This window comes from Geotrypetes seraphini, chromosome 3 (genome assembly GCF_902459505.1).
Source record: "Geotrypetes seraphini chromosome 3, aGeoSer1.1, whole genome shotgun sequence".
NCBI classification, from domain to species: Eukaryota; Metazoa; Chordata; class Amphibia; order Gymnophiona; family Dermophiidae; genus Geotrypetes; species Geotrypetes seraphini.
This window is the reverse complement of record NC_047086.1, coordinates 125,639,208-125,656,817: the sequence shown is the minus strand read 5'-3', so window position 1 is coordinate 125,656,817 and position 17,610 is coordinate 125,639,208. Positions and strand designations below refer to the sequence as shown.

The window sequence follows — 17,610 nt, the reverse complement described above, 5'->3', positions numbered from 1 at the left end:
AGCCTTGCCAGTGGTGTTACATGGACAGTGGAAGCCAAGTGGCCTAGAAGAACCATCATGTGTCTGGCAGAGATGGTTTGAAGAGGAAGCAGTTGCTAACACAGACATATGAGAGTCTGAAGGCGATCTGGAGGGAGAAATGCTCTCATGAGAGTGGTGTTTAGGTATGCCCTAATGAACTGCAGACGTTGAGTCGGAATGAGATGTGATTTGGGGAAGTTGACTTTGAATCCTAGTATCTGAAGAAAAGAAATGGTCTGAGATGTTGCTTGGACCACTTCCTGAGATGAAACAGCCTTGATCAACAAGTCGACCAGGTAAGGAAAGACTTGGAGGCCATGTGATCAGAGATGTGGCCGCCACAATGAGGCACTTCGTGAAGAGCATGGGAGAAGATGCCAGGCCAAAGGGAAGAACTTTGTACTGGTAATTTGGAAATGGAGGTACTTCCTGGAAGCCAGATGAATTGGAATATGTGTGTAGGCTTCCTTGAGATCCAGAGAGCATAGCCAGTCGTTCTGATTGAGAAGATAAAGCAGGGCAAGAGAGAGCATTCGAAATTTCTCCTTGACTAGAAATTTGTTGAGAGCTCTGGGATCCAAGATGGGTCTCAGTCCTCCGGTCTTCTTGGGAACTAAGAAGTAACGGGAGTAGAATCCCTGTTGCTGCTGAAAAAGAGGAACTTCCTCGATAGCATTCAGCAGGAGAAAGGATTGAACCTCCTGCAGAAGAAGGGAGGACTGTGCAGGGTCCAAAACAGACTCTTTTGGAAGATGGTCTGGAGGCAGGGTTTGCAAATTAAGAGTATAACCCTGACGAATGATGTTGAGGACCCAGAGATCTGATGTTATGAGCTCCCAGCAATTTATGAAGAATTGAAGACGACCTCCGATGGGCTAAGGAAAGGTCTGTAGAATGGTGACATTGGCTATGCTCTGAATGAACACGTCAAAAAGGCTGGGATGGTTTCTGAAGGGCAGACTGTTGCTTTTGAGGTTGCTGATGTGGTTGTTGGTGTTGTCTCTGTCACCTGGGCTGAGACTGAGGCTGGGCCATAGGCTTTGCAGCAAAGCATTATTGATATAATGATTGTGGCCTAAAGGAACGAGAAGGTGGAGGCTTTTTCTTGGACTTGACCAGAGTGTCCCACCTGGTCTCATGGGCAGACAACTTCTGGGTAGCCGTATCCATGGAGGCACCAAAAAGCTCGTCCCCCAGACAAGGTGCATTTGCCAGCCAGTCTTGATGATTTACGTCTAGCTCCAACACCCGAAGCCAAGCTAGACGCCGCATATTACATTACATTACATTAGTGATTTCTATTCCGCCTGTGCCTTGCGGTTCTAGGCGGATTACAAATTATAAGAGATCTGGACATTACCGAGAGAATTGCGTAACAAAGATTATCTAGAGAAATTACATAACAGATTATCTAGAGAAATTACATAACAGTGATTCATGTACTTTACATGGTGTGGTAGAGGATTCAATTATAAGAATTACATATCAGAGAATCAAGTGATAACAGGATACAGTGGAGAATATCAGTATATACGGGTTACAGACGAGAAGTTACCTAATAATGACGTAAGAAGCTGCAGCACGTGAGGTGAGCTCGAAGGTGTCATAAGTGGATCTGACCATATACTTGCGGAGCTGAAGCAAGTCGGTGATGAAGTGCTGAAAAGCAGGTAGCTTATGTTCCGGGAGATATTTTTGAAACATAGCAACTTGTTTCACAAAATGTCTCATATAGAATGAAAAATGAAAATTATAGCTGCCAGACCGGTTGGTTAACATTGCATTTTGATATAGACGTTTGCCAAACTGGTCCATAGCTTTGCCCTCTCTGCCAGGAGGTACAGAGGCATAAACACTTGACCCCAAAGACTTCTTTAATGTTGACTCCACTAGGAGAGACTCATGTGGAAGCTGAGGTTTATCAAAGCCAGGGATAGGAACCATTTTATAAAGGGAGTCTAACTTGCGCAGGATATCATGGAGGGGAAGCTTGAGGAGTTCCTTGGGTGGCTGATCATAGTCCAAGGCATCCAGGAATTGCTTTGATTTTTTAGAATCAGCTTCTAAGGGGATGGATAAAGTTTCAGACATCTCCCTGAGAAACTTATCAAAAGTCAACTTTTCAGATGGTAGAGGAGCCTCTTGAGAAGAGAATTATCCTCTGAGGAATCCTCATCTTCAGAGAGGAGCTCCTGTTCAGAATCCCCCCAGATCCAAATCTCTAGTAGTTTGGGGTCAGTGTCGAGTAGATGGTACCGAAGGCTCCAGATGCTTTGACTTTCGCAGAGCCTTTCCAGACTGCACCGACACCGTCTCAGGTGACGTTTATGCGGAAGATGATCGATGTCGAGAAGTCTTTGAAGTCGGTTCCTGCTCCAGCGTACACGCTGCCACTGGAGACTGTTGGGCAGGTGCAACCGGTGTCGATGGTTCAGACTGAACCAGCACCGGAGGAGTTGATGTCGACATGGGAAACGGCATAAGCAGCTGAAACTGCTCCTTTAATTCCTCCTGCAGCAATTCTCTACTCTGCTGCTTAAGAGAAAGCACAGGTACCGCTGGCTTTTTAGCTGGTACCTTCGGTGCCGCTCTAGGCTCTGGCGATGAGGAGGCTGTGGTCAAGGCACTCACCGAAATAAAAGCATTTTTTGGGGCGCCTCGAGGTCGACAGGACTTGATTCACTGCTGCAGTGACCTGAGGGCCTGAAGGGGTAGAGGAAGGCTCTTAGCCAGGTGGGAAAAGACTTCTTAGTCGGCTTACCCACTGCTTGCGACACCGAAGATGGCTCTCCCAAGTTGCGGCGTCAATTTAGACTGTGCCACTGACGCCAAGACTTAAGTCGAATCTCCCTCTATACTGACGCCAAAAAGGAGTCGCTGCTGGGTGAGGTGATTCTTAAGTGTCCTTTTCTGAAGCGACGAGCAGCAGGAACAAGTCTCTGGATAGTGCTCAGGCCCCAAGTACTGAAGGCACCAGCGATGTGGATCAGTGAAAGATATGGGCTGAGCACAGCGTCCATACTTTTTAAAACCCGTCTGTAGCCGGGACATTGATGGAAAAATGGCCTCAGCTAAATCGAATCTGGAGGCCAAGGTGGATGAAAAGGCCACACTGGGCCGAACCCGCAAAAGTGAAAAAACGAAAATATTTCACCCTTTTTTATTTTTACAAAATAATAAAGGAACGAAAAAGAAAAGAGAAAACTGACTGAAAAGTCAGAAATCCGCGAGTGCGGGAAGGCATCGAATGAAAAAATTTTCAACAGCTGTTGAAAAACGCGTCTTCTTAGCTCCGCGGAAACTAAGAAACTGAGGGACCGCATGCCCTATGTTGGGCGGGAAGGCACTCGTGCATGTGAGATTCGGACTATTGCAAATTTTCTAAAGACTTAAAGTGGCGATGCACTTTTAAAGTGGTCCGTAGCAGGGCTTCGTCGGTGACATCTATACGTGGGAATATGCTGCCTGCTTGTCCTGGGATAATGTTCTCTCTGGCATTCTGAAGGTGAATTACACTACAAAAGTATCAGTTATAAGTATCTGCTCTAGACATGGTCTTGCCATATTGCCCACATTTTTTAAAGTCACCGAGAAAACATTAGCCACAGTGAAATTAAATGACGATTTCCCCAAGATAAAACAGGCTGGGACACGAGGCACTGAAAAAGCAGTGAAAGGCAAACATGGAAAATAAAATGTAGGCAAAACAGGGATCCCTATTCACATTCAAATTTAGGTAAGTTAATTTCATTTTTTAGACTATATGGTGTGTTTTTTTTTGTTGACACTTCATTTTGGATTCTAACAGTTTATTCATATAACAAAATTTGTATTATGAACATTTAAAGAGTGTGTTAGTTTTTGGCCGATTATGGTACTGAAGACTAGTTTTGAAAAAGAAGATTAAACTTGGTATTACAGGAACTTTTGTACTTAACTATACACCATCTTCTTTTGAATAGACCACATTACAGCAGTTTAACAAGTAGATCTTAGATCAACTATGCATGCAAAAATTTTCTCTACCCATTGTTTACCTTTCTGTTAGCATTGAGGCTAGATGCTGGAATCTGTAAGGTGACCTTGTATTCTGTTCTCTTATCCATCTCTTCAGCAATGAAGCTAGCTTCTTGAACATAAAGATTTGCTTTCACAATCTGCTCCCTGAGTTTCATCAGGCTGTGGTTCAACATGGCCTCCCTAGGGCATAAGAACAAACAAATTTGCCAATCTGTATGAGAAACAGTCTTAAGTTCCAGGCAAATACAGGGAGAATGCAACTGTACAGAACCTAAAAGTTGGACATTTGAAATATTTTGCTGTATAGCTTGCTTTCCACATAGACTTAGCTTCCTGTGAGAAAAGGGAAACCCCCCTTCCCCCAAAATCACAGCCTTTTCTGTTGGGCTTTTACCCAATTGTGCTAAAATTAAGAATTAGATAAGATCCTTACCTTCAAAAAATGTTATATCCTAGGCCCTTATGGGATACCTGGCAAAATACTAAAAATGTTTACCACATCCTCCTTTATTCTACAATGTATTTGTTTAATATTTTGGCCCAGCAATTTCTTCTTACTCCTTTATCCTCCCAGCTCCACAGAACTGGCTTCCATTGTGATACAGTGCTGTGAGCCTTGATTTGCAACTATCCAAGGTCAGTCCTCAGATTTATTTTTTATTTTACTGCGGCATTGATACAACAGGCATAAATTACTAATATGCAATTCACATAAAAATAATAATGTTTCATAATATCAGCTAATATATTAATGAACCACTTTTTTCAAATAATTTTTCCTAGAATGTTAGCAAAAACAAACCATATAGTGTAACGGCCCCATTTCCCCAGCTCTATACATACCCTGCTCTATATTCAAAACAAACTCATCAGGCTGTACTAACTCATTCCCAATATTAGACAAAAGGGCCTCAAACCTATTCAAACCACATTATACATTTTGCCTGGGCCATTTTTAAAACTTTATTGATATAGTCATAATAATAAACAATTCAAATACTACTTGTTACAGAAAACAAAGCAGTGTAGAAAGAAAAACACTTTCCAAAAGAAATAAAAAAGTTAATTGAAAATTAGTGTTAATGCAATAATGGTCATGTATCTCTCCTTATCTTAGTTTTTCCTTACACATCCAGGGGGGGGGAGGAAATATATTTTGAGGATTAAAATTACTTATTTATAATAATGTAATCACATAATAATTGGGAGGAGGGTGGGAGAAAATGATTGTTTTATATATTATTTTTGTAATTAATAGTGCGTTTTATGTAGTATTTTTGTTCAATTAATTGTATTGCACTGTCAAAGTTTGAAAATCAATAAAGTTAAAAAAAAAAAGGGTTAATCTCTTCTGCCCCCTTGCTTCCAAAAGAAAAGACCCCAGAAATCTAGAAAGTAATAATATACAAGAAAAAGAAAGTAAATTCTCAATCTGTTCAATATATTTATTAACGATCTGGAGATGGGGACAAAATGTGAGGTTATCAAATTTGCTGATGACACCAAACTTTGCAGCAGGGTTAGAAACACGGAAGACTGTGAAGACCTGCAAAGTGACCTAACGAGACTGGAAGACTGGGCAAAAAAGTGGCAAATGAGTTTTAACGTAGAGAAATGCAAGGTCATGCATGTAGGGAAAAAGAACCCGATGTTCAACTACAAAATGGGGGGAACACTGCTAAGGGTGAGTAACCTGGAAAGGGACCTGGGGGTGATGGTCGACACATCACTGAAACCATCGGTGCAATGTGCGACAGCCTCAAAGAAAGCAAACAGAATGCTGGGCATCATCAAAAAGGGTATCACAACCCGGACGAAGGAAGTCATCATGCCGCTGTATCGCGCAATGGTGCGCCCGCACCTGGAGTACTGTGTTCAATACTGGTCGCCGTACCTCAAGAAGGACATGGCGGTACTCGAGGGAGTGCAGAGGAGGGCGACTAAGCTGATAAAAGGTATGGAAAATTTTCCATACGCTGACAGGTTAAAAATGCTGGGGCTGTTCTCCCTGGAGAAGAGGAGACTTAGAGGGGACATGATAGAAACCTTCAAAATCCTTAAGGGCATAGAGAGAGTGAATAAGGACAGATTCTTCAAACTGTGGGGAGCCACAAGCACTAGGGGTCACTCGGAGAAATTGAAAGGGGACAGGTTTAGAACAAATGCTAGAAAATTCTTTTTTACACAGAGGGTGGTGGACACATGGAACGCACTTCTGGAGGAAGTGATAGGCCAGAACTCTTTACAGGGGTTCAAGAAGGGTTTGGATAGGTTCCTGGAGGATAAAGGGATAGAGGGGTACAGATAGAACTTGAGGTAGGTTATAGAAGTGGTCAGAAACCACTTCACAGGTCGCAGACCTGATGGGCCGCCGCGGGAGCGAGATGGACCTCGGTCTGACCCAGTGGAGGCAACTTCTTATGTTCTTAATCTTATTATACACAAGAAATGTCTTCATACGTGATTATATTAGCGTGCTTTAAGTGGCCCTAAAACCCTAGCTAAGTGCAGTAACAATTTGGAAAAGAAATTTATCATCAAGAAATGCTTGAAGTTGCTTGAGATTAGAGAAAATATAACATAACAAATTTTTATTTATATACCGCCAAAGCCTTTCGGTTCTATGTGGTTTACAAAAGAGTTGGGCTGACTATTGTCAGTGAGCTACAATAGATAGAACATTGGCATCAACAAATTAACAATAGTTTCACATCAATAGGCTGTTTTGGAGGGATTACAAAAATATAAAATATATCTATTATTAATTTAAACAGGAAATTTTTAAAAAAACCAAAAAATCCACACCATTATCCTGAAACTGGTTTTTCGCCATTCCTGAGTTTCCTTGCTAAGACCAGAAACCCCCCACACTATTTTCCTAAAATAATTCTGACCTATTTCAAAATATAGATTCAGTATATGATTCCTATCAATGTCAAAGGTAAAGAACACAAGTAGAATGCTCAATTTTCTATCAATTCTATGAAGGTTTCTAAAACATCCATGACATTCATACTATCAGCTAAAACTACTGCATTTCTGCAATCTACACCTGGTCTGCGATTGGCCATTTCCTAAAAGACAGTTAGAACTAGTGCTGCCTGATTCACAATTCGAATCGATTCACCGATTCGAATCGATTCAATTAAAAAAAATTGGCCTCCTGATTCAATGGCCGACCCTTCCCCCGTGTGGGAGGATCGGTCAGAAAGGCCTCCCCCAGCTTGCCCGCTCTTGCCGCCCCCAGCTTCCCCACTCTTACCTCCTTTATACTATTAGGTCAGCTTGCAGGCTCGCTGGTGTTATAGCGATCCCTGCAGCTGCCCGTAGTCTTCAGTGGCACGTTCTCTCTGCTGCGATCCTGCCCTGATGTCAGAGCAGGGGCAGAACGTAGCAGGAAGAACGTACCACTGAGGACCATGGGCAGCTGCAGGGATCGCTATAACACCAGCGAGTTTCTACCCCCCAACACGGCAGCACGATCCCTATTAAGTAGAGTGGGGGAGGGTTCCCCCACACCCCCCATCGGAGCCCTTTAAAAGAAGGTTTTTCTGCGGCGCGCTGAAGTCTTGTGCTGAATTGTCGGCGCTCGTTTGTCGGCACGCGTCTGTCTCGCGCGCTTAAGACCCGTCACCCCTTTGGCGGTGGGGAGGCAGGCTTGTGCAAAGGGAGTAAGAGGAAGGAGTAAGAGAGGGGAGGGGAGATGCCAGACCTGGGGTGAAGTGAAGAGAAGAGAGAGAGAGACCAAAAAGAGGGGGAGGAAAGCAGAGGAGAGGTGCTGGACTAATGGAGAGAGGGAGAGAGAAATGCAAGACCACAAGGGGAAGGGTACAAGAGGGACAGATACTGCTCCAAAGTAGGTGGGCAAGGTGCAGGATGGCAGGCGCGATAGTAGGAGAAAGCTTGTACCTGGGGAAAGGGATACAGGAAGTAAGGAAGAGAGAAAGAAGAAGCTGGATATGGGGAGAGATAAGATGCTGGGCATGGAGGGAGAATAGGAACAGGGACACAGAAGAGAGATGCTAGATGAAAGAGTAGATGAGAAAAGGAGAGATGGTGGATCTGTGGATGGTGAGGTCCATCGCTGCAGCTGCGGGGCAATGGAAATGAAAAAAAGGAAAGATGCCAGACCTCCGGGAGAGGAAAGGGAAACAGAAGGGGAGGACAGAGATGGAAGATGGATGGTTAGCATGGAGAAGGAAGAAAGAAGGAGAGCCTGATCAGAAGACAACCAGGACCAACAAGATCTGAAAAATGACCAGACAACAAAAGGTAGCAAAAATAATTTTATTTTCTGTTTTGTGATTACAATATGTCAGATTTGAAATGTGTATCCTTCCAGAGCTGGTGTTGGACCGCAAACGTGAGCTAGAATTTAATAGAGAGAGGAAAAGTCTTTTTTGTTTGTAGGAGTAGGAGAGGGCAAAGAGGGTGAAGAGGCTATAAAATAAACCCACCAGGATGTTTGGAAAAAAACACCCAATTGGGCAAGAAAATCGAATTGAATCGAAAAATCAATTCAATAGGCTGAACCGAATCGAATTTTTTTTTCCTGAATCGGGCAGCACTAATTACAACACTTTGTTCAAGGGAGAGAAGACCTCAGCTGAAATCTTTAATATATCACCCAGATATTTCTTTAAAAGATAGATCCCTTGGTATCATATAGGTTACATAGAAACATAATGGCAGATAAATGCCAAATGGCCCATCCAGTCTGCCCATCTGCAGTAACCATTACCTCTCTCCTTTGGGGAAGTTCAAGAACCTTATGTTGAACCTCCTCATACTGTTTCCATTTGTTTATGTTTCTGATTCGAACTCATGAAATCCCGAACCACCTTCTTTCCGAGCCCTTCTAATAGAGCACTTGATATTTCAACAGATCCATTCTCTAATACTGACATTCTAGTAACAATGATTTATTTGGGGTATTTATATTCCACCTATCTAAGAGGTTTACAGTTAGGTACTCAAGCATTTAACTTTATCTGTCCTGGTGGGCTCACAATCTATCTAAAGTACTAGGGTCATTAATTATTTATTTAAAACATTCATATCCTGCAGAACCAAAAACCTAATGATGGACCTATTTCAACTTTCAATGCCTTCAACACTGATGTTGCACATGGTTAGCCTGTACTACATCCACAATACCAATCAGAAAAACTTAGTTCAAACTTCAACAGAAACCTCAAGAGCCAGTTCAACCAGTAATGAAGGTAAAGTTTCCATAATTTTTTGCCTTGAGTAAAGCTAATCTGCAAATTGATCACAAGTAGGTAAATTATTTTTGTTCATTCTTGGAGCAAAGAATTCACAATCATGAACAAATCCTTAGAGCCTGAGGAAGTTGCAGCAAATTGTTTATAAAAAATAAAAAAATAACTTTTTTTGAATTTACCACTGATGCTTTGTAACAGGGGTGCCCAACACGTCGATCTCGATCGACAGGTCGCTCGCTCAGGCGACCCCAGTCGATCGCAGAGCAGGTTCCCTTCTTCCCTTCTCTTTTTTCCCCTCCTGACTGGCCTGCTCCTGAATTCTGCTGCTGCCTCCGCTGCTCAACGTAAAAAAAAAAAAAACCTGGCTTGGAGAATTTATGCTCCGGGAGCTAACGTGTGCTTGTACCGGCTTCCCTTCTCTTCCCTCTGAAACCGGAAGTTATGTCGAGGGGGGGGAGAGAAGGGAAGCCGGCACGCACATGTTAGAGCCCCGTTCGCGGGCTAAAGCGGGAGACAGGTCAGTGAAGCTTGCAATTTGCTCTTCTTGCTGCCAGGTCCTGCCTACTTTCTGTTTCCTCAAAGGCAGGACCCGGCAGCATTTCTCGAAATAGGTCGATCTTGGGCCGATCAGCCTTCCTCTCCCCAATGTCAATTCTGCCGTCGGAGAGGAAGTTCTAGCCAGCGGAACTTCCTCTCCGATGGCAAAATTGACGTCGGGGAGAGGAATGCTGGTGGGCCCGAAGCAAGGAGGTGGGCGGTGGCGGGCGGTTTTGGGGGCCTGTTATCCGATGGCAGCGGCAATGGCAGTGGCTTGGGGGAGGGCAGGGAGGGAGAAAGAGGGCAGGCAGGGAGACAGAAGGAAAGAAGAGAAACAGAAAAAAAGAAAGGGGGCATGAAGAGAGAAAGAGAGGGCAGGGAGAGAAGAAGAAAACGTTGGGGGGGGGGAATGAGGTCAGGAGGAGAGGAAGCATACAGGCTAAAAGAAGGGAAGAAAGATTGGATGCACAGTCAGAAGAAGAAAGTGTAACCAGAGACTCATGAAATCACCAGACAAGGTAGGAAAAATGATTTTATTTTAAATTTAGTGATCAAAATGTGTCTGAATTTATATCTGCTCTCTATATTTTATAATATGGTCCCCTTTTACTAAACCGCATTAGAGGTTTTTAGCGCAGGGAGCCTATGAGCGTCGAGAGCAGCGCTGGGCATTCAGCGCAGCTCCCTGCGCTAAAAACTGCTATCGTGGTTTAGTAAAAAGGGAGGGGTTGGGTATTTGTCTATTTTTGTATGGTTGTTACTGAGGTGACAGTGCATAGAGTCATCTGCTTTGACCTCTTTGAAAAAACCCCGGAATAGAAATGATAATTTACAATTCTATGCGTACAGTGTGCGTTGTGTTTTTTTAAAATTTTATTGTTGGTAGATCATTTTGACTTGGTCATTTTAAAAGTAGCTCGCAAGCCCAAAAAGTGTGGGCACCCCTGCTTTATAAGTAGCCAAAGCTATAACATTCTTCCAGTGACAATGGATCAGAGCCTTTCCTCCACTGCTGTTCTAATTTTCAAAGGACCCTTTTGGCCTGTCTCAATTCCTGTGTATTCCAAGTACCATATTTCCTCTTTGCATGCTGAATTTCTTGAAGAGGCGCTAATTAATCCACCACTACTTGGTTCAACTTTTTTGGTCTACATCAGTGGTTCAAAAACCCTGTCCTGGGGGACCCCCAGCCAGTCAGGTTTTCAAGATATCCCTAATGAATATGCATGAGAGAGATTTGCATATAATGGAAGCAACAGGTATGCAAATCTCTCTCATGCATATTCATTAGGGATATCTTAAAAACCCGACTGGCTGGGAGTCCCCCAGGACAGGGTTTGTGAACCACTGGTCTACATGCATTACTGCTTGCCAGATAACTTCAAGAGTAACAGATGATGATGGCAAGCCACCACCACTTGTTAGTCCCAAGATCTGGACTGGATTCTTATCCAGAGCCCCAGTCAAGCTCAGACTGATCCAATTTCTCCAATCTGGATTCAGTTGCAATCTTGAGTGTCTGAACTGCACCTGTAGAAGTGTTCTCTAGCACTGGTTTTCATCCCGTTGACTCCATGAGTTGCCTCACTTCAAGAAAGAAGCTTAAATTACTTCTTCCTAGTGGTACCTCTGTAGCGAGGAAGCCTCCAGCAACTACCAAAGATGACATAGAAGTGGTAAATCTACACATTATTATCTGGGTCAAACCTGGAGTCGTTGGTAAGGCTACCTTACTTTTCCCTATCTCTCCAATCAGGGAATATAGAATTAAATGCAGGTGAGGTAGCAGCTGAACAGGAAGTAGTCAACTCTTCAACAAAACATGGCTGCTATCTTGGGGTTCCCCCCACAATGGCCTTTTCTAATTTACAATAGTGATGAAGTGCCAGAAAAATCTGACTTCCAGAATGTCACCAAATTTAATTTAGCTTAGTAGTGACAATGCTTGATCAAAGCTCAGTGGTCCCCAGTTTTAAGCCTTGTCACCGCCCTCTCCCTACTACTTTATCTTAACTATCACAGCAACAATTCTCTCTGTGGGGATTTTTCCTGGAGCAATCCTCAAAGGAAATGTATATGTGTATTTTCCCTTTGAAAAGTGGTACAAAATCCATGGGTCAGCACTTTACAAGATCTTGAATTGTTATGAAAATTGTCCTCTCCCCAATGTTGGGTTGGTGTAGGTGGATATACACTATTTTTTGCTAGTTGTCTTCTATTATCATTCTATCCTTTCAATGTCCTTATGAAGGTATGGTCTCTCAAGTCAAATACAGTATTCAAAGATGGGGGCTCATCTGAAACCTATAAAAAGGCTAAGTACCGTATTTTTCACTCCATAAGACACACCCACCTCTAGAGGAGGAAAAATCAAGAAAAAAAATTCTGAACCAAATGGTGCGCCCTGTCCCCTGTCCCCCCTTTGGTAGTCTAGTAGTAGGCTGGGACAGGGTAGAGGGCACATCTAGTGGTGGGCATGTCTAATGGTAGACACGTCTAATGGCAGCCAGCCAGCTCACAAACCCCCCAGCCAGTGCCAAGCCAGTCAGTCCCCAGTCAACCCGGCCAGCCAGCCAGCCAGCCCAAAGGCAACCAGCCAACCCCCCCAAGCCAGCCAGCAAGTCCCAAGACAGCCAGCCAGCCCAAAAGCAAACAGCTAACCCCCAGTCAACCCGACCAGCCAGGCCCAGTTCAACCCGGCCAGCCAGTCCCAAGCCAGCCAGCCCAAAGGCAAAGGCAGGCAGGCAGGCACTCCCCCCCCCCACCGTACCTTTTTTGGCATCCCTGCAGTCCAGTGTGCTTTCTGAGCTCCTGCCTGGGTTTCGCTGCTCTCGTCTGGCAGCGGTGCAGGAGGCAGGTGTATGCCTGCTTGGTCCCTCCCTGCGATCCGAATGGTTGCCTGTCAGTTCTCGTCCAGCGAGAACTGACAGGCAGCCATTCGGAGTGCAAGGAGGGACCAAGCAGGCACGGAAAAAGCACACGCCTGTTTCCTGCACCGCTGTGCCACTGCTGGAAGAGAGCAGTGGAACCCAGGCAGGAGCGCGGAAAGAGCGCTGGACCGCCGGGACGCCAAAAGGAGGTACGGTTCTTGTTTGGTTTTTTTTTTAACATTTGCTCCTTAAGATGCACCCTTATTTCCACCCCCTTTTTGGAGGTGGAGAAAGTGTGTCTTATGGAGCGAAAAATATGTTACCTCCTTTTTCTTGCTGATGCCAACTCCTCCTCATGTATATCATCTTGAAAAAAACATCCAAAGCAGATTACAAAATGAAACTAGACTGTCACTGGGACAAAAAAATAAACAACCCCACACCAACAGACAACAAACATTTAAAACACCACAACTAACGGAGAGCATAAAAAGAAGATACCACCTTGGAGATATGCGAATGGAAACAAAGCATTGTCTATTACAATGCCTAGGATTTTGGTTGTTGATGAAAATTTTAGGGGGACTCCCTTCATAATGAAATTCAAAGTATTTCTTGGGGAATTACTTGAAGTAAAGAGCAGCACTGCAGTTTTTTGAGAATTAACTTTCGGGAAACCAATGAGAATGGAATTGCAATAATCAAGCTTGGACATTATCAGAGAATGTATAAGAATATGAAGAGAACTTTGCTGGAGGAATGAACAAATTGATCCAAATCTCCCTTTCCTTGGTCTTCCTTCTCCCTCCTTTCCTCTCGTCTCCCTCAATTGGGTGCAGCATTTCTTTCCCCTCTCTCTCTGTCAAGCCCTCCCCTCTGTCAGCAGTGCAGCTTCAAAACTCATGGCTTTTGCTGGCTTTTGGCTTTCCTCTCTGCCAGGTCCCGCCTATTTCCTGTTTCCATGAAGGCAGGACCTGGCAGAGAGGAAGGTTCAACTCTGGCAGAGCAATGAACTGTAAACACTGCCACTGCCGGAAGTAGTTCATGATGCTGGCCCTCGAAGCATCACCTTATGGGCTACACCTAGGGCAGACTCACCCCCCTCCCTTTGGTACACCACTGTGCTGGGGCTTAATGATGGCTTCAAGCCAGATGCCAGGAGGACACTATAGCAGCTCTTCCTTCTGTTGATGCAGAAGCTATAGCATGAAGCAGCTCTAGGATTACTGATTGCATCACAAGCAGGGGTGTAGCCAGAATTGGAGGGGGAGAAGCATTGCTTAAGAACATAAGAATTGCCATACTGAGACAGACCAAAAGGTCCAGCAAGCCCAGTATCCTTGTTTCCAAAAGTAGCAAACCCAGGTCCCAGGTGCCTAAGCTAGATCCCAAATAGTAAAACAGATTTTATGCTGCTTATCCTAGGAATAAGCAATGGATTTCTCCAAACCATCTGAATAATGGACTTCTCCATGGACTTATCTTTTAGGAAATTATCCAAACCTTTTTTAAACCAGGCTAAGATAACTGATTTCACCACATTCTCCGGCAACGAATTCCAGAGTTTAATTATACATTGAGTGAAGAAATATTTTCTCCTGTTTGTTTTAAATCTACTATTTAGTAGCTTCATTACATGCCCCCTAATCCTAGTAGTTTTGTAAAAGAGTGAAGTGATTCATATCTATTCTTTCCACTCCACTCAGTATTTTATAGACCTGTATCATATCACCCCTTAGCCATCTCTTCTCCAAGCTGAAGAGCCCTAGCCACTTAAGCCCCTCCTCATAAGGAAGTCATCCCAAACCTTTTATCATTTTCATTGCCTTTTTCTAATTCAGCTACATCTTTTTTGAGATATGGCAACCAGAACTGCACACAGTATTCAAGTTGTGGCCGTACCATAAGAGTGATACAAGGGCATTATAACATTTTCATCTTTGTTTTCCATTCCCTTTCTTGATAATTCCTAACATTCTATTTGCTTTCTTAGCCACTGCTGTACATTGAGCTGAGGGTTTCAACGTATCCTCAACAATGACACTTAGATCTTTTTCCTGGGTGGTGACTCCAAACATAGAACCCAGCATCACAGAGCTATAGTTCAGGTTCCTCTTTCCCCACATGCATCACTGCACTTGCTCACATAAAACGTCATCTAACATTTTGACGCCCAGTCTTCCAGTCTCACAAGGTCCTCTTGCAATCCTCTCAACTTTTAACAACTTTATGTTATCAGCAAATTTAATTATCTCACTAGTTATTCCCATCTCTAGATCATTGATAAATATGTTAAAAAGCAGTTGTCCCAGCTCAGACCCCTGGGGATCCCCACTATTTTCCATTGAGAATATTAACTATTTAAATTTACTCTCCGTTTTCTTTCAACCAGTTCTTAATCCATAATAGGACATTACCTCCTATCCCATGACTTTCTAATTTCCTCAGAAGTCTTTCATGAGGTACTTTTGTCAAATGCATTTTGAAAATCCAAACACACAATATCAATCAGTTCACCTTCATCCACATGTCCATTCATCCCTTCAAAGAAATGCAGTAGATTGGCGAGGTAAGATGTCCATTGACTAAATCCATGTTGGCTTTCTCTCATTAATCCATGCTTATGTATATGTTCTTTCATTTTGTTCTTTATAATAGTCTCTACCATTTTGCCTAGCACCGCCATTAGACTCACCGGTCTATAATTTCCCGGGTCACCTCTATCCTCCTGCCCCAATCATATCTTTGCTGGCAGGGTTGCTCAAACCCACCAGCAAAAAATATTCTCTGCTGGAGCCTGAGATCATGATGCTGAGGAGCAAGGAAACAAGCAGGCTGCTGCAGCCTCTGAAACCAGCTTTTCCATGCATGGGGACATGGGCTATGAATCTCTTTGGCTGGTGAGGCTTGAGCATCCAAGCATTTAGTACCACTATCTTGGAGTGGGGCCTGTGCATAAAGAGTGTGTGAGAGTGTAGGGGGAGGGGGAAATCAGGCACCGAGGCCCCTTCCCTCACCACTACATTCAGGCATGCCTCCAGAGGATGGCAGCAAATAGACCCAGATTCTCCCTTCTCTCTTGCCCATCCAGAGGGAATAAGAAAAATAAAAAGCTTCACAAAGAAATCTGCTTAAAGTGATAAGAGAAACAGAGCTCAACTAGATGCATCTTCGCTCTAAGATGTTATCTTGCTCCACTTCCATGCACAACTTTTAAATCTTTCATTTCCTGTCCTTTGAATTGGGGAATGGGAGTATTAAGAATTACAGTCTTTACAACAGCTACGCATTACTGATTACTCACTTCTCCTCTGCCCATTGGCGCAGGCGCTGCTGTGCGCTCGGCGAGGTGAAAGAGAACCTGTCCATGCAGCGGTAGTGTTGCTTCTCAGGGGACAGTCGCCTGCGTAGCTGCTCCAGTTCATGCTCATACATGATTCTCTGCTGCTCCAGTGCTGATCGCTTTTCCTCTTGATGTTGCTGCTCCAGTGTCTGCACTATCGACTGCAGTGGATCTAGCCATGATAAGAATTCAAAACAAACATTAAGAATAGTTTTTGCACCAAAGCACAAATCAAAATTATAAGAACTTGAATTTTCATATGCAATTTTATATTTTTTTTTCTCTGCTTTTAAGTTCTTGTTTATACTTTCTGGTTCCAGTTTTGGATTAGAAAATTTATTTAATTTAGTTTCCGTTTACATATGGCTTCTCATTTATGTAAAAGATTTTATTAACTACACAACAATGGTTAAGATATACATTTATTTATTTTTAAAATTTATATATTGTCTACAACTAAACGGTTTCCATAAAAACATATACAATACATACACACTGCAAATTATTGAAATCCTTACTGAACCTACACAAATTTCACCATAGATTAAAATGTTGAGTGATGCTGTGCTGAAAGCAAGGCTACAGGAACCACAACTCTATCTGACTCCAAAATAGCTATTTACCCCCTTCCCCTACACTCAGTTTACCATACTGCAGCTGAAATGTGTTTATTTAGTCTACAAGAGTTATCAGCCTTAGATATATGACATCCCAAAAACATTTTTATGATGATCATCATGAGTGTTAACAGGTACAAATTACTGTTTCTTTTATTTATAACCAAGCCAGATATCTACAGTTAGAAAGAAAATTAATTCTTTATACTCTGAGCCACATGTATGGCCTAAACAAAATCTTCTGACTCTGCCACTTTCAGTTCTCTCAAAGTCTTGAACTCTGTACAGATCAAAACAAACCATTCTTCAGCTTTACAACACCAGTACATATCAAAACGGTACTAACCTATTCATATTGCTGCTCCCAAAACCTCTAGCCTTCAGCATAGAGAATGTACCTATAGGACAGAGCCGGTGGAGATGGGGACAGAGTCCACAGGGACAGGGCTGAGATGGGGACAGAGAAACTTTTTTCCCCATGCCATTCTCCTAAAACTTGATACTAATATCAATATGTAAAAACTTAACACATCCTTGGCAACTGAATTCAATGATTAGAAAACTGCAGAAGCTGCTTTTGGATTTAAATGAACTACCGTTAAATGACATCATCTGTGTCTTGTCCGTCTTTGATATGGCAATAAAAGCCTTGACTACTGATCAGATTTCTATCACTTCCAATGTCCTTCCATTATGTGCCCAGCTGCTCAAGCATCTTACAGTTACTGTAACAGATTCATCAAACATTGCTAGCAACAAGAAGCATTCCCAACATTTAATAGACACTACATAGAGCTGGTTCGTTTCGACACCCATGCTTAAAGACAATCCAACTACCTTCCCAGATGATGCAAAAACACAGGCAACTGAATCTTTGGGAAGGTTGTACCAAAACTACCTCAAAATGGAAGGCTCTATTTGTGATTTATAAACAGTTGTACAGAATCTTGTTCCTTTTTATACTTTAATAAAAAGAT

The 17,610-nt window shown here is 43.1% G+C and overlaps 1 protein-coding gene across 3 annotated transcripts in view; it reads right to left on the bottom strand.

The window, feature by feature from the left end:
• Positions 1-17,610, bottom strand: part of KIF13B (kinesin family member 13B) — a 485,412-nt gene that overhangs the window by 235,733 nt on the left and 232,069 nt on the right. For all 3 annotated transcript variants that reach the window (XM_033935468.1, XM_033935467.1, XM_033935469.1), the window contains exons 17-18: positions 15,978-16,188; positions 4,059-4,221 (exon numbers count right to left, since the gene is read on the bottom strand). In XM_033935468.1, coding sequence (XP_033791359.1) covers positions 4,059-4,221; positions 15,978-16,188 — 374 coding nt within the window. The remainder of the gene's footprint in view (positions 1-4,058; positions 4,222-15,977; positions 16,189-17,610) is intronic.